The sequence below is a fragment of the Cololabis saira genome, chromosome 19 (genome assembly GCF_033807715.1).
Source record: "Cololabis saira isolate AMF1-May2022 chromosome 19, fColSai1.1, whole genome shotgun sequence".
Taxonomy (NCBI): Eukaryota; Metazoa; Chordata; class Actinopteri; order Beloniformes; family Belonidae; genus Cololabis; species Cololabis saira.
The window spans coordinates 10,569,140-10,595,917 of record NC_084605.1 but is presented as its reverse complement, the minus strand read 5'-3'; the positions used below and the strand labels follow the sequence as shown (position 1 = coordinate 10,595,917).

The 26,778-nt window shown below is 39.3% G+C and overlaps 2 protein-coding genes across 2 annotated transcripts; both read right to left on the bottom strand.

Moving 5' to 3' along the window:
* Nucleotides 1–505: 505 nt before the first annotated feature.
* kcnh6b (potassium voltage-gated channel, subfamily H (eag-related), member 6b) lies at nt 506–15,885 on the bottom strand. The gene is made up of 12 exons (XM_061708174.1): nt 15,542–15,885; nt 14,648–14,797; nt 12,395–12,820; nt 10,751–11,144; nt 7,549–7,748; nt 7,192–7,444; nt 6,205–6,413; nt 5,243–5,342; nt 4,834–5,097; nt 4,457–4,613; nt 1,036–1,240; nt 506–936 (listed from the first exon to the last, which is right to left on the bottom strand). The coding sequence occupies exons 2-12, from the start codon at nt 14,789–14,791 to the stop codon at nt 640–642; spliced, it is 2,649 nt and encodes an 882-aa protein (XP_061564158.1). The 5' UTR covers nt 14,792–14,797; nt 15,542–15,885; the 3' UTR covers nt 506–639.
* Nucleotides 15,886–17,328: 1,443 nt separating this feature from the next.
* Nucleotides 17,329–25,839, bottom strand: LOC133419157 (translational activator of cytochrome c oxidase 1-like). The gene is made up of 6 exons (XM_061708173.1): nt 25,771–25,839; nt 23,775–24,012; nt 22,064–22,170; nt 21,653–21,786; nt 19,992–20,154; nt 17,329–17,886 (listed from the first exon to the last, which is right to left on the bottom strand). The coding sequence occupies exons 2-6, from the start codon at nt 24,007–24,009 to the stop codon at nt 17,677–17,679; spliced, it is 849 nt and encodes a 282-aa protein (XP_061564157.1). The 5' UTR covers nt 24,010–24,012; nt 25,771–25,839; the 3' UTR covers nt 17,329–17,676.
* Nucleotides 25,840–26,778: the final 939 nt, after the last annotated feature.

Sequence of the window (26,778 nt, the reverse complement as noted above, 5' to 3'; positions counted from 1 at the left end):
CTGCTGCTTGCCTGCCTTTATTTTTATGATTGTTTGCGGTGGACTGCTCGCCGCGCTGCTTTTCCGTGCATGCTTCGCCTGTCGCTCCCGGCTTAACTCTCCGACGCCGCTGTTAGAAGTCCGGTTCGGTGTGCGCACGGACTTCATCCCCGGGCTGTAGTCGCCCTGTCTGGGCTGTGTGTGTGGGTGTTTGTGGTGTGCGCGCGTGTGTGTGGAGCCCATGGTGTCGAGCCCATGGTGTGGAGACGCCGGCAGAAGTGTGTAGCAGTTGGTTGGAGGAGGAGGTTTGGAGGAGGAGCGGGGCAATGATTGACAGGAAAGGGGGAAGAGGAAGCGTTTTTCACGGCGCAAAAAACCACTGTAATAAAAAGCCAGGAATGGAGTACTAGAGTGAAGTTTTTCTTGTTAAAACCGTTTAGACACATTTGAGGGATGTTGGCCAAGACTTTTAATAGTGTTAAAAGCATTTTAAAAATGATGTCACAATACCTTTAACTACTGTTCACTGATTTGGAAAAACTTTTTCTGTCCAAACTTATTCTGATATCTGATGTGTTGGTGGATTGAAGAGACATGATTCATTATCTGGCTCCTTCCAAAAACCTAAGTGGCCTTGTGTTGTTACTTTCTATCTGGGAGTCAGATGGCAGGCAGCCCCGGGTCAGAGACATGCTTCTGGATCTCCGCCCGCCCTGAGGGGAAGTCCAGGTTCCCCGGCAGCGAGGGACAGCGGAGTCTCTCACATAATCCTGAGTTGGTCAGGAGGGACGATTTGCCCGACTGCTGTGGCGACTGCAGATTTAACCCTGGATGAGTGTCAGTTTCAGGGGTGACGGTCATGGACATTGTGTCATCCGATGCTGCTGTCATATGAATGCCGCTGGACATGGACTCCTGGGACTTTTTGGAAGATTTAAGAACAGTCTGGCCCAAGCTCTGAGGTAAAAAACAAAAAAAATCATCAGCTTAAACTGGTTTCAAACATTAGTTTTAGCAAAAATGAATTTTCCAGTGTTTCTTGATTTGATTCACCACCTGTGATGGTTGCTGGCTGTCCATCTGCATGGGAGAGATGGAATACATGCTGTGCAGCATAGGGGTCCGCGTCCCATACAGCCCGGATGAATCAGTGAGGAGGGCACTGGATGACACAGTGCTGTAAGCCGGAGGTACGGGAGCAATTTGCCTTTGGAGAAGTTGCAGGATAACATTGATGTCAGCTGTGACCCGGGTCTCCAGTCTGGGGAGGATGGACAAAGAAGAGATTCACAGAGGTCTGAAGACATGGTTTTTCAGAATGGTAGTCCTTAAGTTGGTAGATTCCTGGTTCTTTTCCCAGCTTTCGCAGTCTATGTGTTAAGGTATCATTGTCAAGACACCCCACTGTTGGCCCACAATGGTTTCTTATGTTAAAGCTACATCAGCTCAATTAATGTAAGCCTTTATCTGAGCTTTTAGTCACATATCTGAAATAGGCCTGTGTTGAAAAAATCGATTTCCCAATTCTAAATCGATTCTCACATTAATTCCTAAAAATCGATTCATATGTCTAAAGATCGATTTAAAAAAAAAAATGTTTTTTTTTTTTTTTGTTTATGTATTTTTTTTTTTTCATCATTACATTACAACTTTTGGTTATTTTTTTGTTTATCCCCAAAAAAGGAATGTTTTGTTGGACACGAGAATAACTGGTGCCATGTTTTTGCCTTTAAATATGTTTAAAGGTATGAAAACATTAAAGTGTTAGGTTATAATTGCATAAATTGTCTATATTTCATTACTTTATATACTGTCTTGGGGTTACATTTGCAAAAAATGCTAAAAATCAAATGCTGACCGAAAATGGAACAAATAAAAACGGAATGTGGGAAAAAATAAAAGCGATTTCATCCGTCTCCGTTTCCTCCCTGGATCTGATAATTCTGACCCACATGATGTTTCTGAAAGTAGTTTGGTTTGATTGGTCCTTACAGCATCATTAGCTGCCAATACTTGCTGTTTAATCTCAATATAATACTAGTAGTAATATTTTGCATAACTACAGTCATATAATTCATGCAACAGCTCAAAAAACAGTTTTAATAACACTAACCCAAATCAATATCAGAATCGGATCGGATCAAATCTTGATAATCGATTCTGAATCTTAAGAATCGGAATCCAATCGATTCTTGACATTTGAATCGATCCCCAGCCCTAATCTGAAATTAGTTGTCAGATGATACTGATACTGATGGCTTTCCCCACTTGTAAAATTTTTATCAGTTTTGTTTAATTTCTTATAAAAGACCAAAAAAAACTGTTAATAAGTCAAAGAAAATGTGGTGATTGGGCAAGTTTGGGTGTAACAGCAGTTGGACGTGAGATACAGAAACATCCTAGATCTGTGGCTTAAAATCCGAGAATAGTCTGTTAAGACTTAGGTCTAAAATCAAGGCTTCACCATCCAGCAGTACAGGATTTCTGGTGAAAACAAAAGCTGAACCTGTTTCCTAACACCATAATGTCACAAATAGATGATCTTATATCAGGGATGTGGATGCACTTACTGGAGTCAAACCTTTTTTAATACAGTCAAAAAAGGGAGTCCAAGGCACTCTTCTTGTGGAAAAATATAAAAAGCCTTTATTGAAACATGGCTTATAAGTTTAAAAACATGGGAGCAGAGACCCACGCGTTTCGGCGCAAGCCTTCTTCAGGGTACTGCTCAAACAGGAATTCCTAATGATATACACCTGCCCTGCACAGGTAGGAAGTCACATGAACCATTTCCCAGGTAAACATTACATGCAAGGGCCACTAGGTGGCCACGCAGGTGTCAAAAGCCAGTGAATGGCCAGGTAGAGAGAAAAAAATTAAAAATATATGCAAGAGCCACTAGATGGCCATACAGGTGTCACAAGCCAGTGAAGGGCCAGGTAGAGGGAAAAAAAAAACATACAAACAAAAGAAGATACATAAAGAGCCAGTAAGTGGCAGCAGGCTTAGATAAGGACAGCTACCAATACTAGAAAACCACTTATAAACTGAGAAGTCATTACAAATAAGGACTAAAATCAATTTCTTCATTTAATCCTGGGTATGTCATGGCCTGCAAAGTGTATATGTAGAAAGTTTCCCTTTGTAGTAATAATTTTAGCCTGTCACCACCCCTAATATTCTTTTTGATAGTTTCTAGACCTTCAACCATTAACCCACCTGGATTGCTATTGTGTGCTGTGTGAAAATGTTTAGCCATAGGATAATCCAAGTTAACCTTCCTAATGGCATTTTTATGCTCGGAGACTGTCTTTTAGACGCCTTTTTGTACGGCCTATATAAAAACAGCCACAGGAGCATGATAAACGGTACACCACAAAGGTGGTATTGCAGTTGATGAATGCTTGAATGTTATATGTTTTGTAGGATTTGAAATCAATAAATTGTTTGCATTCTTTCATGTTGGAGCAATGGTTGCAATGGCCACATTTGTATGTACCAGTTATCGGTCTATGGAGCCAGGTGGTCTTTTTTTTCCACATTAAGATGGCTAGGTACAAGTTTGTCTCGAAGGGTGGGGGCCCTCCTAAATGTAATTTTGGGGGGGGACTGGAAATACTTCTCTAAGAGTAGGGTCACTTTTCAACAGGTTCCAGTTGGACAAAATTATCCTTTTAATCGGATTGGCAAAGCTGCTATATTTTGTGACAAAGTAAACTTGATCCTGACCAGATGACTTTCTTTTCTTCTTTTTGAACAGATCTGTCCTCTGAGTGGAGAGAGCTTTTTCATTGGCAGACTGTACAACATCAGTTTGCCCCTCTGTGTAAAACGATGAGACATGATTTTGGCCTGCTTCTCATACTCTAGGTCTGAATCACATATAAGTCTCAGGCGTTGGAATTGTCCAAAAGGTATATTATTTTTTAGCCAGGCTGGATGGAAACTATCTGCTCTCAACATAGTATTTCTGTCTGTAATTTTGCGGAAAACCGTAGTATGGAGCCGGCCATCCAGTCCCTTTGAGATAGTTAGATGTAAAAAGTTAATAGTTGTTTTTGAATGTTCCATAGATAGTTTAACATTTCTATCATTATTATTCAACAAATCATGAAACATAGACAACTCATCTTCAGAACCGGTCCAAATTAGGCAAATATCATCTATGTACCTCCGGTAATACTTTATCTTGTCACTATAGACATTATTGTAAACACATTCCTTCTCCCATAGGCCTAGAAAAAGATTTGCATAATTTGGGGCAAAACATGCCCCCATGGCAGTGCCACATACCTGAAGGTATAATTGGTCTTGGAACAAGAAGATGTTATTTTTCAATGTCCATTAAGTGAGTTTAATTAAGAAATCGGATGGAGTCCTTTTTTAATACAGTTTGGTTGTTTTAATAGTTCACGTCTGTGTTGGGACAAGTTGAGAATACACATTTTTTACTGAGAATCAGATGGGGCTGATGCACCTGTTGAGCTGTGAATGTAAGACGTCCAGCTGAGACTGCAGCTCACTCGGGCTTTCTTCTGGGAACGGTGGCGGGTTGCTCGAGTTGCAGACAGAGGACGATTGCCAGACGTGATTGGAAATCTGCGACTGTTGCTCTGGCCAGTATTGATACATTCCTGGCACATTCAAAGATGAAGTTGAGGAAAACGAAGAGAAGTTGATGAGAATATTCATCCTTTTTTGTCAACTTCACAGGGTATCTTTAACAGTGAAGTAACAGACCGTAACAAAACACCAAAGGCAGCAGCTACTGTATTGAATGTTAAACATCTCAGAATTTGACAGATTTTCCAGGAAAACAAAAAAACCTTGAGTCAAGACTTATGTCCAACTTACCCTGATGTCCCCGGTCCAGCACTGCATCCCTCGCCACTGACGTTTCACTCTGGGGCAGCAGCTTCCTGACAGGAGGAGAGCAGTCCAGCCTGGCATCTTTTGGAGGGTAAATCTCTTCTCTGGCATTGTGTGCCAGAGGCCTGGCCAAGTCCTCACTTGACTGAGAACAGGAGGATGCACTGCTCCAGAGGTCCTCCCAGGCGGCCTGAGGAGGGGAGTGATGGCAGGACCGGAGGGGGTACGAGTCTTCATGATCAATTCCCTCTGTTCACAGAAAAGCATCTCAGTCACTTGGTAAAATTGTCTGCCTCATAATCCTGCTCAGTTGGTCAGAGATCCAGCTCCAAGAGGTTTAGTAAAACACTTGTGGCACAAATCTATGATGGAAAATTTCCTCTGCTAATCTCACCTGGCCTTATTCGACAGTGAAGCGAGTGTCTTGCCTTATGGCGGCATCCACAGTCATCACCAGAATCATCAGTTGTTATTATCTGTGGCAGCTGATCGGCCTGAAGATCACAGCCAAAAAATACACACATTTGTTGCACGTCCCAAGTAGGCCTGTGTTGAAAAAAAATCGATTTCCCAATTCTAAATCGATTCTCATATTAATTCCTAAAAATCGATTCATATGTCTAAAGATCAAGGATTTTTTTTTAATTTTCTTTTATTTATTTATGTATTTCTTTTTTTTTTTCGTCATTACATTACAACTCTTGGTTATTTTTTTGTTTATCCCCAAAAAAGGAATGTTTTGTTGGACACGAGAATAACTGGTGCCATGTTTTTGCCTTTAAATATGTTTAAAGGTATGAAAACATTAAAGTGTTATAATTGCATAAATTGTCTATATTTCATTACTTTATATACTGTTTTGGGGTTACATTTGCAAAAAAATGCTAAAAACCAAATTCTCAAAAATTAAAAACCAAAATAGACCGAACATGGAACAAATAAAAATGGAATGTAGGAAAAAATAAAAGCGATTTCATCCGTCTCTGTTTCCTCCCTGGATCTGTTTGGTAATTCTGACCCACATGATGTTTCTGAAAGCAGTTCTATCAGCATTCTGGGAGGTGATTGGTCCTTACAGCATCATTAGCTGCTAATACTTGCTGTTGAATCTCAATATAATACTAGTATTAATATGTTGCAGAACTACAGTCATATAATTCATGCAACAGCTCAAAAAAACTGTTATTAAAAAACACTAACCCAAATCAATATCGGAATCGAATCGAATCAAATCTTGATAATCGATTCTGAATCTTAAGAATCGGAATCGAATCTTGACATTTGAATCGATCCCCAGCCCTAGTCCCAAGTAGATTTATCTGGTGCTGTTTTCATGTCGTCATGTCCCTTTACAACTACCTGCCCGTGAATGTCTCGTAGGTCAAACGTGATCTCCAGGTTCCTCCAGAATTTGTCAGCAAAGCTTGGGTACATGTCCAGGACCTCCAGCAGGTCGTCCCTGGGGATACAGTGCAGGTCGCAGTAGGTGATGGTGCGCACGTCTGCGTTGGACCTCCCTGGTTCATCATACAGGTGGATAAACTCGCCAAAGATGTCATTCTTTTCTGCAAGAGAGTGAAAGTGAAATATATTCAGTAAAGGGCAGGATGCTTCATCTTGGGGAGACCGGAGTTGAAGCATCTATATCAGTGGTTCCCAAACTGGGGGGTGCGCGGCGCTATTGCAGGAGGCGAGGTTGGAAGGCAGATTTAATTTATTTGTATTTTTTTTCTTTTATTCTTTTTTCTTTAAGATTTTGCCTTCAATACATATGTGCAGTGAGAGAGACAGGAAATAGGGGGGATCTGTAACATGAACAAGCCCACCCCACTCACTGAAAAGGTGTGGGGATTAAAGCTGACATTTTTGCAGAGCAATTGTTGAAATTGATTATTTGTTTAGCTGTTGCTGCTGGGTTTTTTTTTCAGGGAGCTGGTTATTTTTGGAAAAAAATATGTTGAAAGTAATGCATACTGTATTGTACAGTAAAAAGGAAAAAAAAGAAATGTGCTGCACACATAAAGCAAGCCCACTCACATCACTGAAAAGATGTGGGGATTAAAGGTGTAATTTTTGTAGAGCAAATGTTCAGATTTTGGCTCCTGTTTGTATTGTTGTTGTTTCAATCTCTGGGAGCTGGTCAGGTTGCAAATCTATTTTTACAGAAATGGACAGTTTTTTCGCACATATGTTCAATATATGAAATAAATTGCAGTCGCATTTGAATGCAAAAGATGTGTGTGTCTGTGTTGGGGTCGGGCTCGAAAATTCTGTTACGTACAACAGGGGGGCCTGGCAAAAAAAGTTTGGGAACCACCGATCTACATGGTTAAACACCTTTACCTAAAATGGCAACCACCACATGATTTCTTGTGACCTGAATGGAACCACGTGAGATGAAGAAGAGGGAGTCCAGGACGTCTCCGTTGTTGATCAGAGTGTCTCCTGGAGGAGCGTGGACTCTCTTGATCCTCACAGCTAAGGCACGCAGACATGCCTGACTGCCTCCATGGAAAGCGCTGCAGTTCTGCAGCAGAGAACGGTTCAGGTGCAAACAGATGTCTGCCTGCAAAGACTCTGGAAAACCCTTCAACACCTGGAAGAGGGGGATAGAAAACCATCAACATATCAGGAACTGCACACAAGAGGAATACTGACCATATTGCAAAGGTTCAAAAGTGTGATTTTTTTTTTACTTACAGCATTCATATCGATGCCGTTGGTGTAACACCAGGCGTGCTGGAAGTATTCCTCCAGCCTTTCCCGCAGACTGCCTGGGATCTGGTGGAAGCGGATGAACTCCTTGACTCGCAGCATTTGAGTGTGGTACCGGGTCGTACCAGAATACAAACGCTGGATGATGGCAGACACGTTCCCAAATATGCTGGCATACATGAGGGCTGAGGTAGAGGGAAATGACATAACAGGAATGTTGTTTAAACTGTAATATTTACCATGAAAGGAGATTATGAAAACACCAGAGATCTTCCCTTTTTTATTCATCTGATTGGTTTGTTTCATATGCAGTCACAAAAATGCACTATGTGTGGGTCTTGATAGTTTGAGGGCATTAGTGTGTTTACACTGGCAATTGCAGCTACAAGATGTCAAATAGTGAATCCAGCATCGACACTTTTCACCTGCAGTGGTCACGTCTGTGCTGCGAGGATGGAGAAGGACCACTGATCACTTTTCAACCAATTACCGTATTTTCTGGACTATAAGCCGCGCCTGCATACAAGCCGCTTCAGATATGCAAGCCGCAGATATTTCTGTTGTTAGATTAGATATTTACTACATGTACAGAACGATTTTGAACTGTAAATGATGTACATGTATGTACCTAAATAGATCCTTTCCTACACTGCAAAAACTCAAAATCTTAACGAGAATATTTGTCTTATTTCTAGTTAAAATGTCTCATTTTTAGTCAAAAAATCTCATCGCTGGAAAAAACAACAATTTTCACCCGTTTCAAGTAGATTTTCACTTAAAATAAGTAGAAAAATCTGCCAGTTGAACAAGATTTTTTTGCTTGTAATGAGAAGATAAATCTGGGCAGATTCTACTTATTTCAAGTGAAAATTTACTTGAAACAGGTGAAAATTATTTTTCTGGTAATGACTCTTGTTTTAAGTGTAATGAGATTTTTTGACTAAAAATGAGACATTTTAACTAGAAAAAAGACAAATATTCCTGGTAAGATTTTGAGTTTTTGCAGTGTAACAGTGTCTTTTAACACGGCAGCAACTTTGCTGATTAAAACGGGACAGAACCAAGAGAAAATAACCAGTATTTATTTATCTGTTTCAAATCTGCTTCTACCTACTTCTATCTGCTAAAGAAGAAGTAGCGTATTCTTCTTTGCATTTATTTTGTCTTAGTTTTGATTCTAATTCCGGTTAGAGCGCCCCGAGCGGTGGAAGAAAAATCCACAGAATAGACGCACCTTTGTATAAACTGCATGGTTCAAAACCTATGAAAAAATTTGCAGCTTATAGTCCAGAAAATACGGTACATGTATGGTGTTTTAAAGTTTCATCCTTTCAGTGGAAGGACTGTAAATATTTTCAAGATGCAAACTGTTACATTTGGTAAGGAAGCAACTTGCCTCATTTAATTTGAAAACATTACAGTATGAAGATTATTAACCCCCTAGATGTGTGCTAACAGAGCTGTCGGAAGCAAGACGCAGGTAAAGGGTGCAGCGGTCCACACCTATTGGCCCAAATCTGAATACTGTAGATTACAGCAACTTCCTGAAATGAAGACAACTGTCGGCTTATTATTAGATGGTAAGAAGTGTAGACTTTCTTTAAGGACCACCATGAAGTGAGCTGAAGCAGAAATGTGTTGTTTTTTCTGTTTTTTTCTTTCGCAAAATGGTTATTAATGTTTATTAGGAGCGGTCAACCAATGTTGAGTTAAGTGATAGTGAGGATAAGGACAAATTTAAGGACCAATTTTAACTTCATATGTGTATTAAAGCACATACTGTACAGGCATCTCCCTCAGGCTGCCGTCTTCTCTTTATAAATATGTACAAATCCAGTGCTGCTGTTGTGCAAACCACAGACAGTAGGGGGGAGAGTTCATGACCTCTGCTCTCGTAACACTTACCCATTTTGTCATAAGTGTACAAGTATTGATGCAGTTATATGAAATCTTCTCCTGTTTTTGCAATTTGTGTGATATTAAGCAGACTTTTGTGAACATGCAACAAGATAGCAGCGACTGGCCCGAGTTGCCCGTACAGCAGTCCTTTTTATACACATAAAATTAAAATGACCTCAGTAGGGAGTCTTGCCACACTATCACTTAAGTGGAATGATGTGTTCGAGTCTTGTCAGAGCCTTAGAATGGTAATTTAATTGTATTTGATGTCGGTCGATGTCAAATCCCAACATTGGCCCGGTTTCCCAGATCAGTTAAGTAGTTCTTAACAGTTAAGTAGTTCTTTCACAGGCTCCTTAAGATGGTTTGAAAGAAGTCTTTCGCTGTTAAGAACTACTTAACTGATCTGGGAAACCGGGCCATTAACATTAATTCTGTTGTAACTCTAAACTGCTTTTATTCACATCGTTTTGGTCCTGATGAAAGTTTATGCTACTATAATCTAATAATAAACCCCAAACTGTTTTAACTCTCCTTTAAAGACCTTCTAATCAAATTCAGGTTACCATAGATCAGGGGTCGGCAACCCGCGGCTCTAGAGCTGCATGCGGCTCTTTAGCGCCGCCATAGTGGCTCCTGGAGCTTTTTCAATAATGTTTGACCTTTTTTTTCCTTTTTTTCTTCTTTTTTCTCTTTTCTTTCTCCTTTTTTTCTCTTTTTCTTTTTTTTTATTTTCTTTTTTTCCTTTTTTCTTCCCTTTTCCTTTCTAATCTCGACATTTCGACTTTTTTCTCAACATTTCAACTTTTTTCATAAAATTTTGACTATTTCCTCAACATTTCGACTTTTTTTTCTCGAAATTTCGACTTTTTTCTCGAAGTGCATAATGAAAAAAAATCTTCCCCCAGTTATAACTAATATAGAAACATGCAGCATGTGTTGTCTTCATTCTAAGGCTTATACAAGACTTTTCATTTTTTGCGGCTCCAGACATATTTGTTTTTGGTCCAATATGGCTCTTTCAACATTTTGGGTTGCCGACCCCTGCCATAGATACAGAGAAAACAGGCAGCATGCACGTTAGTGACTAATGACACAAAAAACATGTATCCTGATTGAACTGTGCTGTGAAAACAAAAAAAATACATAAATATTGTTTTAAGGTGCCGTGAGAGGTTGACTTTTGATATATTATCTTAGTGCTTTTCCTCTTTTACTTGGTCGGAGGAGGATCTTTTTGTGACTCTGATAAATTTCACACAGTCCTGAATACTGGTTTTTAACTCACATCCAATGACCATGACGCAGATGGAGAAGATCTTCTCAGAGTTGGTGTTTGGAGAGACGTTACCGAAGCCCACGCTTGTCAAACTGCTCAAGGTGAAGTACAGAGCAGTGATGTACTTGTCCTTGACTGACGGACCAGAGCTGGAGTCACTGTCGTTGTAGGCCTTTCCCAGCTGCTCAGCCAGGTTGTCCAGCCAGCCGGTCTCCGTGTACGGCCTCTCCACAAAGCCAATGGCATACCAAATGCAGGCCAACCAGTGGGCGATGAGCACAAAGGTGCACATGAGCAGGAAGAGGACGGCGGCTCCGTACTCGGAATATCGGTCCAGCTTCCGTGCCACACGGACCAATCTCAACAGCCGAGCAGTTTTCAGCAGGCTTGTTAAGGTTGCCATCTTTCGTTGCCATTGACAACAGGGAAGAAGATATTAGGCAGGATAAGTAATAATACAGAGAAAGCAATTCAGAATGGTAAATCACTTTAAAACCAATGCAATATGAATTCAGAAGCATCACTTAGGCCCAATCCCAATTCTCCTTCACTCGCCCTTCTTTTCTTCACTCACCCTTCTTTTCTTCCCTATCCCCTAAAAAAGAAGGGGGAGATTTTAGGGCACTTGAGATCTAGGGCACTTGGCCCAGGTGCCTGTCCCATTATCCTACTCCTCCTCGTTTTCATCCCTACCCTGATCAGGAAGCTGAGAGCCAAAAGCTGTTTTAATTTCAGCTGTAGCGCTGTTAATATGGCACTTTATTAAGTTTTAATATTTTTTCAGGCGTAAAAGTAACCGTTAAGATCCCCAACCTGGGCTCAGTTTATCCAAATAACGCCTGTTTAGAAATTGACAACGTTTTCGGAGATGAGAATAGCCGCCGGCCCCGGGGAGCAGCAGCAGCTCACAGCCCGAGAACAGACGTGTCTGCCGGGTCAAGCTGCTCCGTCATCCCGGGAGAGAAACCTGCAGCTATGTTGAGAATTACGCTGGCTGAAATAAATCATTTTTGAAGATGTTGGTTTAATAGATGAAATGTAACAGTTGTAGCTACGCCTGTTAAGAAATTTGCTCTGAAAATTTAGAGATTTCTGCCTGCCGGCTCCGGAGTTTATGGGTCCGCGTTAAATCGACGCAGAGCCTACGGCGTAGGGTACGTATCTACGGCGTAGCTTACGTAGCCTACGGCGTAACCTAACAGCCTTTACTCCGGCGCGATTCTTCGCGAACAACGGACAAAAAGGGATTATGTACATTCACTGAGTGAATATTATGAAAGTAAAATATATATTTGTCGCTAGAAATGTAATCAAAACGCATTTTTATGCAGAAACTAACTCAAAATATTGATTTATTCACTAAGAAATGTCCGCCATGTTTTTTTTTTTGATTCAGTCCGCAAATGACGACGAAAAGCATTCTGGGAAATTTTCATATCCCCTCGCTCGCGAAGTCAGCATGTGAAATACCTTGATGTGAAGGGGTTATTTTCAGCCCCTCGCCCTCGTTATGCCCCCTCCCCCTAGGTGGAAAGAGGAATTGGGACACCACTACCTTCACGGGAACGCGCTAAATTTAGGGGTAGTGAAGAAAACGAGGGCGAGAATTGGGATGCAGCCTTACTCAAGTTAAGAGAGAAGCTGTCACCTTACCTCATCAGAGCCAGATCTGAAAAGGAGGAGATCAAACGGGACGGCTGCCATCAGATCAATAAGGAACCAGCCTTTGAGATAATGCTTGGCTATGCGGCTCGGCTGCGTCACCACCTCATCGTTTGGATCCACGTATGTCGTGCGAAGGTTGATGACTATGTCCACAATGAAGAGGACGTCCACCATGAGGTCGGCTATGTTCAGAGGGTTGCAGGTGTAGCCGCAGCGCCTTTGACGTAAATTCCCATGTTCGTCCAAGAGGAACGCCGCTGAGTAAGGAGTGACGACAGCCGTGTACAGGACCAGGAGGAGAATAATCCAGTCCCAGAATGCCTTGAAGGGGCTGTAGTGCAACAAAATCCACCATGTTGTCTCTGGGACCTGGAGTTTGTATTCAGGCAGCACGTCAGACTCCAAAGAAAGCACCTAAGAAAAATACCAGAGTTTATCAGTAGGCATGATTTATTTCACTGAGGAATCTAATCATTTCATGGGTATTGTTTTTCATTGTATTTATTTAAGATTCTGTGGCTCTAGTGGCCTTTATTTGAAGTGTAGACATGAAGGAGGTAGAGAGAGAGAATGGGCAGGGGGCGGCAGGCTGCATCTTAATATGTACAATAAATAAATGAAATTGGTGCTCTTTCAGTTTTTTTTTTCGTTCATTCGTTTTATTTATTTCGAACATGTATATATAAATATAAAAAAAAACAAGAGAAAAGATAAGAGAAACAAATACAGGTGGGCATTCCACCACATAAAGAAAAAAAAAAAAACACATCAAAAAACATATTTCAGTTACATGTTCAAAAAGTGGGGGAGGAAGTAGTGGGAGGAAGTATAAACGTATTTAATCCCACCCCCTTTCCACAACTAAACATAAATTATATGCCTGTATTTACGTTTTATACTATACACTAATTTGTATAAATAAATAAATATATATAATTTTTACAAAAATAACCCGTTTAATACCAAATGTAAGCTGTATCATAAATATAATATAACTATGATATAAATATAATATGACTATGATATAAATATAACTATGATATAAATATAATACGTATATCTATACAAACATACAAAGACAACATGACGAAATAGCAAAACACACACAGCTGGTGATCTTTAAACACAGTCTTCATTTTTATACCTCAAATAAACTATGTCTTTATATTTCTTTTTAAATTGTTTTATGTTTGTACATTCTTTTAACTCCAAATTCAAATCATTCCACAGTTTGATTCCACAAACTGATACACAAAAACGTATTTTTGTTGTACGCATGAATAAAGATTTGAAGTTTAGGTTTCCCCTTAAATTATAACCCCCTTCCCTCCCAATGAATCATTTCTGAATGTTATCCAGTAGCGAATTATTTTTTGCTTTAAACATTACTTGTACAGATTGAAATGCCACTAAATCCATAAGTTTTAATACTTTAGACTGTAAGAATAGTGAGTTAGTGTGATCTCGATATCCAGCCTTATGAATGTATCGTATTGCTCTCTTTTGAAGTATGAGTAATGAATGTAACCTGGTTTTATAGTTATTGCCCTAAATTTCTGCACAGTAAGTGAAATATGGAAGAACTAGTGAGCAGTAAAGAATATGTAATCCAAAACCTGTTTTGCTCTGTTAAGTACTGCAATGCTCTTTGAAACTTTGTTTTGTACATGCTTAATATGAGATTTCCAGCTAATTTGATCATCCATTATTACTCAAAATAACTCAAATAGAAGTTTCAAATTAAAATTTGCTGCCCTAGAAAAATGTCATTGACCCCTCTGATAGATCTGTTTAAGATTAAATAGACAGATCTTCTGGTGGACGGGATTTGCAAGGTCATGTTATTGGAAGCACTTCCTATGCATTTATTTCACATCCACCACAGCATCCAGTGATGCAGAACGGAGAGCCCCAGGGCTGCAGCCGTAACAACTGTAGGCCTGAATTGAACTTTCGCTCAATGTATCTTTGTTTTTCTAACCCATGAGGAGGCAATCCAGCCACACGAACCCCATACTGATTTTTCCATTAGCGTGTAAATTAAAAGCTGTCAACTTTATGTCAACTTTCTGGGAAATCCTCTTTCTCTGTTCAGCGATAGTGCTCACTGTGAGCTGTAAAGACGGATTGTGCCTGGTCAGTGATAAATGCTTCACCCGCTCATAGCTAGTCCTCTAAAATCTGGTGATGGCATCGTGTGGCTTAAGAACAGCCAGGAACTGAGCATGTTCCTGTCCATACCTGCGTGACCTTCTCTGTGACGTTCTGTGGCCGGTCCTTCCCCTTGGCGGGGCTGAGCAGCTCCATCCTCGGGGCTGGAAGATGGTGACATTCAGGATTCCTGATGGCCGGTTCCCCACCCTTCCCCAGGTCCGAGTCAGACATGAAGCTCTGAGGGACTAGACATGATTAGAAAAAACAAACCTCTTCTCTGTTTTTAAATGTACAGGACTGTCTCAGAAAATTAGAATATTGTGATCAAGTTCTTTATTTTCTGTAATGCAATTATAAAAACAAAAATGTCATACATTCTGGATTCATTACAAATCAACTGAAATATTGCAAGCCTTTTATTATTTTAATATCGCTGATTATGGCTTACAGTTTAAGATTAAGATTCCCAGAATATTCTAATTTTTTTAGATAGGATATTTCAGTTTTCTTAAGCTGTAAGCCATGATCAGCAATATTAAAATAATAAAAGGCTTGCAATATTTCAGTTGATTTGTAATGAATCCAGAATGTATGACATTTTTGCATTACAGAGAATAAAGGACTTTATCACAATATTCTAATTTTCTGAGACAAGTTGAGCTTTTCATTTTTTTTTTCACACTTGTTATGGAAACTGTGTTCAAATTTTACTCTAATCATTATATTCAAACCAATTTAAGCTTCACTTTGCTCTACTGTTAGTTTTCTTAGTATAGTGTATTTAAATAATGGATTCCCTCACTTTGGTTTATATTTAAAATACATTTTTATTATGACCTAAAAAGCTATCCATTCGTGCGTTGCATGATGTCAATATTTCACCTGAAAAAGCATGAATGTAGAAAGGACACTCAGAAAATCTCTTAACAATTGATCAAATGTCCAATCTAGAACTGCCAAAAGTGAATAACCTCAACATACCTGATTTAAACCAGAAACTCAGCTCGTCGTTTATCTTGACCATCGAGCCATGACCCAAGTATTCCCGGCTCCTTTTTTCAGCTCAGTGTGCTCAGAAACATGCGAGAGGTTGTTCATGTTTCATACGCTCGTTTTGCCATCTGTCGTGTGGCTGCAGATGTCAATGATGCACTCTCCACCCTGGCACAGCGCAGGGGATTGGCCTGCAGCGCACCAACACCGGACCCCGATCAATGCCATGCTACAGCAGAGAGGAAGTGACGGGAAAATCAATGCCGCGAATTGATAACAAATGAAACGGGTCCAGAGTCAGTAGAACGGGCTTCCCTGTTAACATGGAATCATCACTTGGTGGATTATGTTTGTCTGCTACACGATTCAGCACGGCAAAATATAAAGACTGCTGAGTAAAGTTACAGTTGACCATCATCATTTCTTCTTTTTTTGAGAGAAAACATATTTAATTTAGAGAAATTCAGCAATTTTACAGAGTTAACAAAAGGATCAACAAAAACTGACACCACAGAGAGACGATACAGCCACCAGTAACCTGTTGTCAGAGCTGCCTGGGAGACTTGCGAGGCCCTGTGCGGAATGGCTGGGGGGGCCCAAAATTTTTTGGGTTTTTCGGGTCGGATCGGGTGCCTATATGCGCAATTTTAACTCTCCAATTAGCAAAATACTGGATACCTTCCCCTGCATCATCATCATCATCAAATTGAATCATCTCTTGCCTCGACGCGGGGCCCCGCAGCTGCTTGAGACCCGGTCGGATCGGTGATTTTTGTAACAAATTTATCAAACGAGCCTTTCAGAGAGGCATTAAACTCTTCCATTTTCTTTAGTTTTTTTTCTTTTTTCATCCCCTGATGGAAATTTCCTGAATCTGTCTCGTTCTCTCGACATTCTGTGACAGTTTGTTCCAACTCCACCGTCTGGATCAGAGCAGCTTGTGTCTGCGCTTGGTCTGATCAGTTGTGTTGAACAACAGACACGCGCATCATTGCACATATATTTATTGATATGCACACACTAGTACACATTTAGGTCTGTAATGGAACGTGACTGTTGATATTTATAAGGGAAAAAACGAAAAAAAACAAAAAAAAAAAAAAAAAAAATTTGAAAAAAAAAAAACAAAAAAAAAAAACGGCCCATAGCGCGAGGCCCCTTGGGGCGCGAGGCCCCGTGCGGTCGCACGGTTCGCACACCCCTTGCGGCGGCCCTGCCTGTTGTCACTTTTCGCTGTGGTTTTTTGACCTTGAAGGAGTGGTTGCTGAAAACTGTCTTCACTAAACACATTTAGCATCCTGCTCAAGGACATGGCAAGGCTGCTCAAACTCAAAAAGATGCACTATAATTGTTAATAATGCCATGAAATGGGTGACACGCATGGTTTCCGAGGTTAATGTGGTCAGAAAAGAAACTGAAGGTCCTGAAGATGGTTTGTCTCCAAACTTTTCAATTGTGATACAATAACTCACCAGGGTGTGTAATCCTTACATCTGCACTAATAGAAGTATCACATCATATCTAGTGGTCAATTCTATAAAATTTGGACTATGATCAACAAAAAATGGTTCTTAGGAAAATAAACATGCATTTGATCCAAATTATTCAAAGCAGAGGGATTTTTATGTCTGGAAAGATTTTATTAAAAACGAATTTTTCTTAATATAATTTAAATACCGTTTCTTTCCTCTTCACATAGAATTTGTCAAACAAAATAAAGTTCCTCATTGCATTTATACCGACCAGTTTGAAGAAATTGTTTCGTGTTTTTTTTTTGTTATTTTGTGTTGTTTCAAAAGCATGTTTGTAAAAGCATCTTAAAATGAACCAGGAGGGAAATCCTTCAGAGCAGTGATGACAGCGTCTCCAACGAAGGCTTCTGGGTGCTTTAGGCTGATTGTTTGTATTTAAGCAGATTCTCTAAGAGAATCTGTCCTTAATAATGAGCAAAATGAACCGTCTCCCTTTACATTTTACCACAGGTAACACATGAAAACTGTTCCGTGATCATATCTGTCCTTGATGGCGTATGGGAGTATCAGCATCCCTTGATGAACTGTCTGACAAATCACATATGTCACGTGTATAATACGTAGCGTCCACCGAGTGTGCAGAAATCCCACTCAGCTGTCAGCCTGGATATTGTCCCACACTCGCACCACATCTGGATAGTCAGTGAGCACATCTATGAGAGTTGAAGCGGCTTCCAGCTGCTGCTGATCCAGAGATGAGTAGGTGCGGGGCACAAACTCAATCCCTGCAGACGTCGTCTTCATTCCCAGCCCCTGCAGAGAGGTCACCACCTTATTCACGTCCGTCACGTCACAGGTGAACTGAGGAAAGACAAACAAATGAAGCTTTTAGTTATCAATTCTGACTATTTCTAAAGGTCTATGAAACTTAATTTTTTTATACAACCTAAACAAAAAATGCCCTTATTCAGGGTTTATACAGCAATCGATATGTTAAATTTAATACCAATTTAATACCTTTTTCACTACCTTCAGATTTTTTTTAAAAAACGGTCACAACATTAAGTGTTAATCACAGACCTTTTAACATTAATACAGATTTTGACCTATAGAACACTATACAGAACAGATTTATAGACTCATTGATGTTGACCAGATGTTTCACATTTATTTCACTTTGTGAATGACAATAAAATAGACTGCTTAAAATGTAAAAGGTAAAAAATAATACCAATTTTAAAAAAAATAATACCTCTGACAGTGAATTTAACACTTTTAATGGCCTTAAATTTGGCAATTTTCATTTATCACTTTGTAATACTTTTTAAAACCCTGCGGAAACCCTGTTATTAAATGTGTCGATTCATTTGTTTGTCAGTGGACCAACTAATTGCTTACATCTTTAAACTGCATTACAGTCTTTAATTCTGCAGCAGTGAGGCGTTGATGGGGATCCTTTAGCAGGTTCCTTTCAGAAAAATATGAAGTATATCAACAGATATTATTGATAGCAAAGGTGAAAACAAAATGGTGCCAAATATGTTACAAAAATCCAGTAAAAAGTGCTCGAACAAGTAACAGTAAGAGTGATTTGATTATAAATGTCATAAAACATAAAAACAAAAAAAGACATAAAAAGTTTATTTTGGCTCAAGATGAAATCATTCTTATTTCCTTTAGTTTAGTCGGCTAAAGCCTGAATTATGGTTCTGCGTTAAGCCTACGGGTTAACGCCTAGGGTGTGCGTCGCCGCGTAGGCTCTGCGTCGATTTAACGCAGAAGCTTTAATTGATGACTAAAACAAAAACTAAACAATTTACAGTGATGGTTAAATGCACACAGATTAATTACATTAAGAGGGGGTGCCGTTCACAACAGGAACTTGTTCCAACGACCAGGAACCACGTGGGAGAAGAGTCTCGACTGAGATCGTATTATCTGAAGAGATGCCAAGACCAGTCTATGTTCTTTTTTTAAATATATTTTTATCTCGATTTTTCCCCCATTATATCACCCAGTGCTCCTACTCAATGCTCCTCCTCCTTGTGAGGGTAGCTCACATTAGCTACCAAAGGGAACACGGGGAGAACATGCAAACTCCACACAGAAAGGCCCTTTCGCCAACCCCACCCAGGGTGTGGGCGGTGAAGTAATGGGGGAACTAACACGCACTTCAGCACCCACAGCGTCCCCGGCAAGCAGATGTGGATCCTAGATCACCTTGTAGGTGAATGTCGGAGATTTCTGTTTTACTCGAGCAGCCAAGAGTAGCCAGTGAAGCTCAGTGAACAGAGGTGTGACGTCTGGATTCATTTAAAAAACAGACGTGCCGCTGCATTCTGGACCTTTTGTAGTGGTTTGATCAAACAAGCAGATTAATCTCTTTGAAATCAAGCAGTTTTTAATCAAAAGGTTTCAGAATGAATTAAGATTTAACCCTAATGCATCCCTCTAATGTACTAATGCCTGAGGACCCTCGAGCCTCTAATCTGCAAAGAAACTGCTGTAAAACCATCGTACAGCAATATTTTCTGGATAAATCTTTTAAACCACAGCTCTTTTGTTTGTTGTGGTTGTTTTTAACCCTATAATGCAGGATGTATCACATGTGAAACCTCTGCACCTTTCACATAATCAAATAGGTTTTACACAATTCAAATTTTTTTTTTTAATAATACTAATGAATAAATATACATAAGACTACTCAATTTATTGATAATGAACAAAATACTAATTATAAACTCTTAAAGACAAAAATTGAGATGTTTTATTTTCAATATATAAGAACTGTCAATAATAATTAATAGACCTGTAACAGAAACTGACTTTAGATTCAAATATGTCAATAAAGAAACATTCTTACTGAAATTAATGCCATAAGCTGCAACACAGCCGAAAAGAAAACCAAAGGAAAATATCCAGAAATGTCAAGAGGGAAGCATAACTTCCTCCAGGCTCAGTCTAACCTTAAGAAGGGCGTTCTCCTGCTCATCCTCGGTCTCCTGGACGTCTTCAGCTCCCACCTCGATAGCCAGCTCCAGGGCTCTTTCTGCAGTGACGTTCTGACCCGGCAGCAGGACCACGCCCCTGCGGTTGAAGTTATGACGCGCTCCGTCTGACATCGTCCCTCTGAGGGTACATGGAGTTTTTTGTTATTTATTTATTTATTTTTTTAATATAGTTTTTTGTTCATTCTTTTTTCAGAGGTCACAGAAAGGAAAGAAAAGCTTAAAATAAAAACAGCTACAATCAAGCATGTGGTGTTAAAGATAGTGTTTGATCTTATACTACGGCCCTGTCCCAATACTCCCACTACTCCTACTTTTCAGCTCTACCCCTAAATTTTGTGCATTCCCGTGAGGGTAGTGGTGTCCTAATTCCTCTTCTCACCTAGGGGGAGTGGGGAAAACGAGTGTAGTGGCCATGAATCTGTCCCTACAGATCAAGGGTTTCCGATGCTCACTAGCTGAACTAGGGCCAGAAAAATTTCCCAGAATGCTTTTCGTTGTCATTTGCGGACTGAATCAAAAAAAAAAAACATGGTGGACATTTCTTATTTTTTAGTGAATAAAATCAATATTTTGAGTTAGTTTCTGCATAAAAATGCGTTTTGATTACATTTCTAGCGAGAAATATATATTTTACTTTCATAATATTCACTCAGTGAATGTACATAATCACTCGCTTGCCCGTTGTTGCGAAGTCTTTTTCAAACCTTGCCAGAATAAAGGCTGATTTATGGTTCCGCGTTACACCAACGCAGAGCCTACGGCGTAGGTTACGTGGCGACGCGCGCCGTACCCTACGCCGTACCCTACGCCGTACCCTACGCCGTAGGCTCTGCGTCGATTTAACGCGGAACCATAAATCAGCTCCGGAGCCGGCAGGCAGAAATCCCAAAATTTTCGGAGCAAATTTCTTAACAGGCGTAGCTGCAACTGTTAGATTTCATCTATTAAACCAACATTTATCTTCCTAAATGATTTATTTCAGCCAGCGGTAATTCTCCACAGAGCTGCAGGTTTCTCCCTGGGACGACGGCGCAGGTTGACCTGGCGATCACGTCTGTACGTGAGCTGCTGCTGCTGCTCCGGGCCGGCGGCTCTTATCGCCGAAAACATCAGATCAAATTTTTTAACAGGCGTTATTTGGATAAACTGAGCCCAGGTTGGGGATCTTAACGGTTCATTTTACGCCTGAAAAAATATAAAGACATAATAAAGTGGCATATTAACAGCGCTACAGCTGAAATTAAAACAGCTTTTGGCTCTCAGCTTCCTGATTTTAGGGGTGATGCTGAAAGTAGGAGTAGTGGGAATATTGGGAGAGGCCCCTGGGAAGATTTCAAGTGCTTAAAATCTGTGGTTTCTTTTTTAGGGGTAGTGGTAGAAAGTAGGGGGTGTATTGGGATTGGGCCTAAGTATTTAGGTAAACAACTAGTCTTTATTTTGCCAGAGTACCTATGTGCCAGATTCTTGGTAGATTTCTTTTTATCCACATGTCATCTTACAAGATATATCAGGCGTGTAGTTAAAAAATAAATAAAAAAAGAAGCATGAAAACCCATTTTCAGGAGTTTCAGCTACACGCTGACAGCACAACGGGAGTTCAGGAGACCAGCGCGTACCCATTCCTCGCGAGCAGGCGTCTAATCTCCTGGAGGCAGCGGGTGTTGTTGTCAGTCAGGACCTCGATGAGCAGCAGACATCTACCAGGACCTCGGGCTTCAAACATGTGCTGGGATGCTGGTTTTGCCTTTTCCTGTGAGACAGTATTGATGACAAACATACTACGTTTTAACTTAAAAAAAATCAGTGTTAATATATTCAAATACTTCCTGTAACTTAATAATTACTAAAGGATCTTTCTTAAAACCCTGAAGAACCAGGAAAAAAAAAGAAGATGACAAAGTTACATACAGTAAATACCTTACTGGAAAAGGTAAATGGAGCAATGATTGGGTTCAAGAGACTTGGGGATCTTATGGGAGTTTGATTCCTTTCTAACTGCATGTGTGTGACAGTGAGCCTCAACCTACCGCGCTCTTGATGGCTGCATCTATAGTGGCTTTCGGCATGTTCATGTTCCTGCACTGCTCCACTAAGTGAGCCAGGTTGATGTTCAGGTCAGGGTTTGCTCCACCTTCTACAGATGACAATCACAAAAAAAGACACAATTGACCTCACGTCAAAGGCTGTTTGGCATTTAATAAAACCTTATGACATTAAGCAGAAGGTGGATAAACGTGTTAAATAAGTGCCATGATCATTTTTAAAAGGTACCACAGAAGAAAAAAAAACAGCAGATTTTTTTTTTTTTCATTAAAACTTTTATCGGAATTCTGAGATAATTATTTCGTTAATTTAGAAAAACAGAGCAGATTTTTTTTTTTTAATTAAAATTTTATCTCGTTAATTCAGAAAAACAGAGCAGATTATTTTTTGTCTCAAGTAAATACAATACGCTTCCGTAGATGTGTGTTATAGGTAGCTCCCCAAATAATATTACAGTAAGTGAGATATGGATATATCCAGTACTGGAGTTGAGGGGGGATGAGGGGGGATGGCATCCCCCCTGAAATAAAAACGGTCCAAATCATCCCCCCTGTAAAACTGCCATCCCCCCTTTCCATCCCTTATGTCATTTCATCAATTAATGTGGTTTTACTGCTATTTCAACATTTAGTCATCACCAGAAAAATAACTTATTTGACCATTTTTACCTGTTTCAAGTAAATTTTCACTTGAAATAAGTAGGAAAATCTGCCAGTGGGACAAGATTTATCTTCTCATTACAAGCAAAAAAATCTTGTTCCACTGGCAGATTTTTCTACTTATTTCAAGTGAAAATCTACTTGAAACAAGTGAAATTGTTGTTTTTTCCAGTGATGAGTCTTTTTTAAGTGTAATGAGATTTTTTTAACTAAAATTAGACATTTTAACTAGTAATAAGACAAATATTCTTGTTTCGCTTGATTTTGCATTTTTGCAGTGATCCATTTTACTTATCCTGTGAAGGACAGAGTCATATTGATAAGTTCAGAAAACTGTTTTTTATTGTTGTGTTTTGATGTATTTGATGTAAGCCCAGTGGATATTTAAAGCTTACAGAAGGCTGCAGAAGTTTAGTTTAGTTTATTTCGGTCATGACATCACAAAAAAAAAAAGAATAAAAATGACAACAAGAAAACTAATACACTGTTCAAAGAAAACATTACAAAAAATGTCCAATATACAAATACCATCTAGACCGAAAAAGGTGTAGGCTGAAGCAAAGCTTATTATTTGCCTATCCTCAAAAAGATGAATTAAAGTCATGAAATGAAAGCAAGAAGTAAGAGAAAAGACTGACAGTAAAACAACATTTCCTCAAGAAATAAAAAATAAAGGTGCAGTCTACATGTTACCTTCATCCTTAAAAAATCAAATCACTAATTAAATAAATACCCAACTCAACATATCAAGCATCACCACTCATTAATTTGATATAAAGAAATCATCCTTCTTTTCAATGTTTTTTTAAATAAGGTTAAGGTTCTACATAATTTCAAATCCCTATCTAATTTATTCCATACATCCACCGCTGCCACTGTAGTGCATCTCAGTTTGGTGTTGGTTCTGATTGTTGATTTCCTGTATTTCCTGTATGTATCATTCACCAAACTACGGAATTTGCCAATAATACCAATAGATTTAGATATTTTTTTACAGACATGGTTGATGTGGTTTGCCAAATCATTCTACACTTACCCTTCACAGCTATTCTTATCATCACACCATACTTCATAATCAGCCTTCCCTTCGCCTCATCCTTGGGTCCTTTGATGTGTTTCACCTTTGACCACTTGTTGTGTCCGGCTTGCAGCGCGGCTCCGAGCTGCAGCGTCCTCCCGGGGGCCGGAGCCGGCAGTGTGGCCGAGGCCAAGGTGAGTGTCGGCGGCCGCAGAGTCCTGAGAGCCCGCAGCAGCAGCACCGGCCCCGCCATGCCCTTCACCAGAGGTGTCAAAAGTATTCACATTCATTACTCAGGTAGAAGTATAGATACTAGAGTTTAAAAATACTCCTGTAGAAATTGAAGTATCAACTCAAGTTTTTTACTCAAGTAAAAGTATAAAAGTACTGGTTTCAAAACTACTTAAAGTATAAAAGTAAAAGTAATGTAAGGGGAAAAAAAGCCATTAAGGACAAAGGCCATTGAAAATTAATGTATCTTAGTATTTATTTTTTATTCACACTCACACATGTGAATTGGTCTCCTGGAGAAGCTATCAAAAGCTTATGGTAGGAGCCAATGAACATACATACAGTAGGCAGGAATACATACATACACTTGCACTTAATACACACATAACACAACAAAACAACATGCACATTATACTAGACTACCACTTACATGCAACGTATCACATTACAAACACTTAACATGAAACATTTTGTGATCCCGGAGTGTACGTTTATATATATGAGCTTAACAATTGATTCTTTAACTGCCGTTTGAATATGGAGATGGACTGTGACTTTTTAAGGTTATCATTCAGCTCATTCCAGATCTGTGGTCCCCGACACACAACACTCATACTTGTTCCCACAAGTTTACGTTTTTCCCCTATAATGAGGTGTTTGTGTCTAGTTTTGTGGGTGTGCTGGGGAACGGAGATTGGGATGAGTTGAGTTAGTCTGTGATTCAAACCTGAGACCAACTGATATATTGTACATGCATTATGGAAGTAGTTATATTCTTTAAGGCGAAGAATACCATAGTGGGCAAACAGATGTCGAGTAGGTGAGTTAAATTCAGTCCAAGAGATGGCACGGATAATATTTTTCTGTAAAACTTCTAATTTTTTTAGATGACTCGGGTAAGTATTACACCAAATAATATTGCAGTAATTTAAATGAGGTTCAAACAAGGTTTTATAAAGAGTGAGAAGGGCAGAGCGTGGAAGCAGGTGTCTCAGTTTGAAAAACAGACCGACATATTTAGATAGTTTTTCCACAAGGTGATCTATATGACATTTAAAGTTTAGACAGTCATCAATGAGGACCCCAAGGAACTTTGTAGAGTTTACTCTCTTTATTTCTTCATCATTTATTACGATCTGAAGGGCCAAATTTTCCATAGTATAATGCAAATATATGAAAGAACCATATATGTGTGTACTATTGAGCATTAACATGTGTTTCAGAGAGCAGGAGATATGATGACTAGTTGCCTATAAGTATTGTAATGGTGCAAAAAGTCAAACTTCAGAGGCATGTTATCTTTTATCCTAACCTTTATTGGAATGTACATCCAAGTTTAGTTGCAGGAATCTGAGGGAACGGATGTAAGAACAAAACTGGACAAGAACATCTGAAACAACCACAACCAAATTCACTCTATCCGGATGGAGCAATTTAACTGGATAGTTTTTTTTTAAAGGCCGAAATGAAATAGAGTAACGAGGCTGTTTTTAAAATGTAAGGAGTAAAAGTAAAAAGTCGTCTGAAAAATAATTACTCCAGTGAAGTATAGATAACCAAAATGTCTACTTAAGTAAGGTAACGAAGTATTATACTTGACACCTCTGCCCTTCACACACACACACACACACACACACACATGAACACGCTGCAGCACATGTGCAGAAAAGACTGCATTCAAGAGACAGTGTGGTCTGCGTGTGCAATTTAGTCCTTATCCTACCCAGAATGACCAGTGACATGAAAACAAGTAAACACAAAAGCCATAAGGTTGATAACTTACAGTTTTGAACAGAGCAAGCGGCGGTGGCTGTCCTTGGTGAACAACACACACTTCCGGGTTTCCGTGACGTCAGAGTTCGACCTATCAAAATAAAAGCTTGATGTTACTCAATACCGTTCACTTAATTAGGTTGTTGAGTGGTCCGTCCTGTGATGAACTGGTGACATGTGCTTGACCTATTCAAGTGGAGGTCGGGTATAAAATACCGAGAAGCATTCAATTGTTTTGACTCTTTTCCACTGGGTCATGACAGTTACTGCAGTGGTAAGTGTACTGAATGCATTTGTGCTTTTAAACAATTAAGTTATTGACTCCTTAAATAATCTTTTAATTTAGTCAGGCTAAAAGCATTTTGCCAGTCTCTCACGATCAGACTAGTTTATTTTTGCATATTATTCTTTAGTTTCTAACTATTACAAATGTATCTTTCTTTGTTGCAGAAATTATTTGGAAGAATATTCTTGCAGTAAACTCATGGATTGGAGTTTTCAGCAATGTGTTATTTCTTATGTTATACTTCTCAAAGTGATGATTTTTATGAGCTAAATTTAAGTTTTTCACATCATCCACTTTATTATGACACTGAGTCAGAAATTACACTTCCATTCAGCTGCACTTTGTGGCCAGCGCTAGAAAATGTCACATATATGACGTATATATAACACATATATAACACATATATAACGTTTTTAATGGTTTGAAATTTGTAGAAAGATTTATCTCCTGCAGTTATGCCAGTCATTCACAAATAAAACACAGATTTGTGTGGTTTTTCTTAGTTTTATGGGTACTGTTTCCTAGTGACCTAGATTGAAAGTGAAGACAGACAGGAAAATGATATAACCTTCAGAGAGGCACAATATAATCAACTTAAATTAAGTATAAATAAAGTAAAGCATAATTAAATATGACCAATGAAAAGCAACTAATCATAAATATTGCACAATGATGACAAAAACACCAAACTGAGACACAAACAGTCAAAATAATAATAATACAGGCTACAGA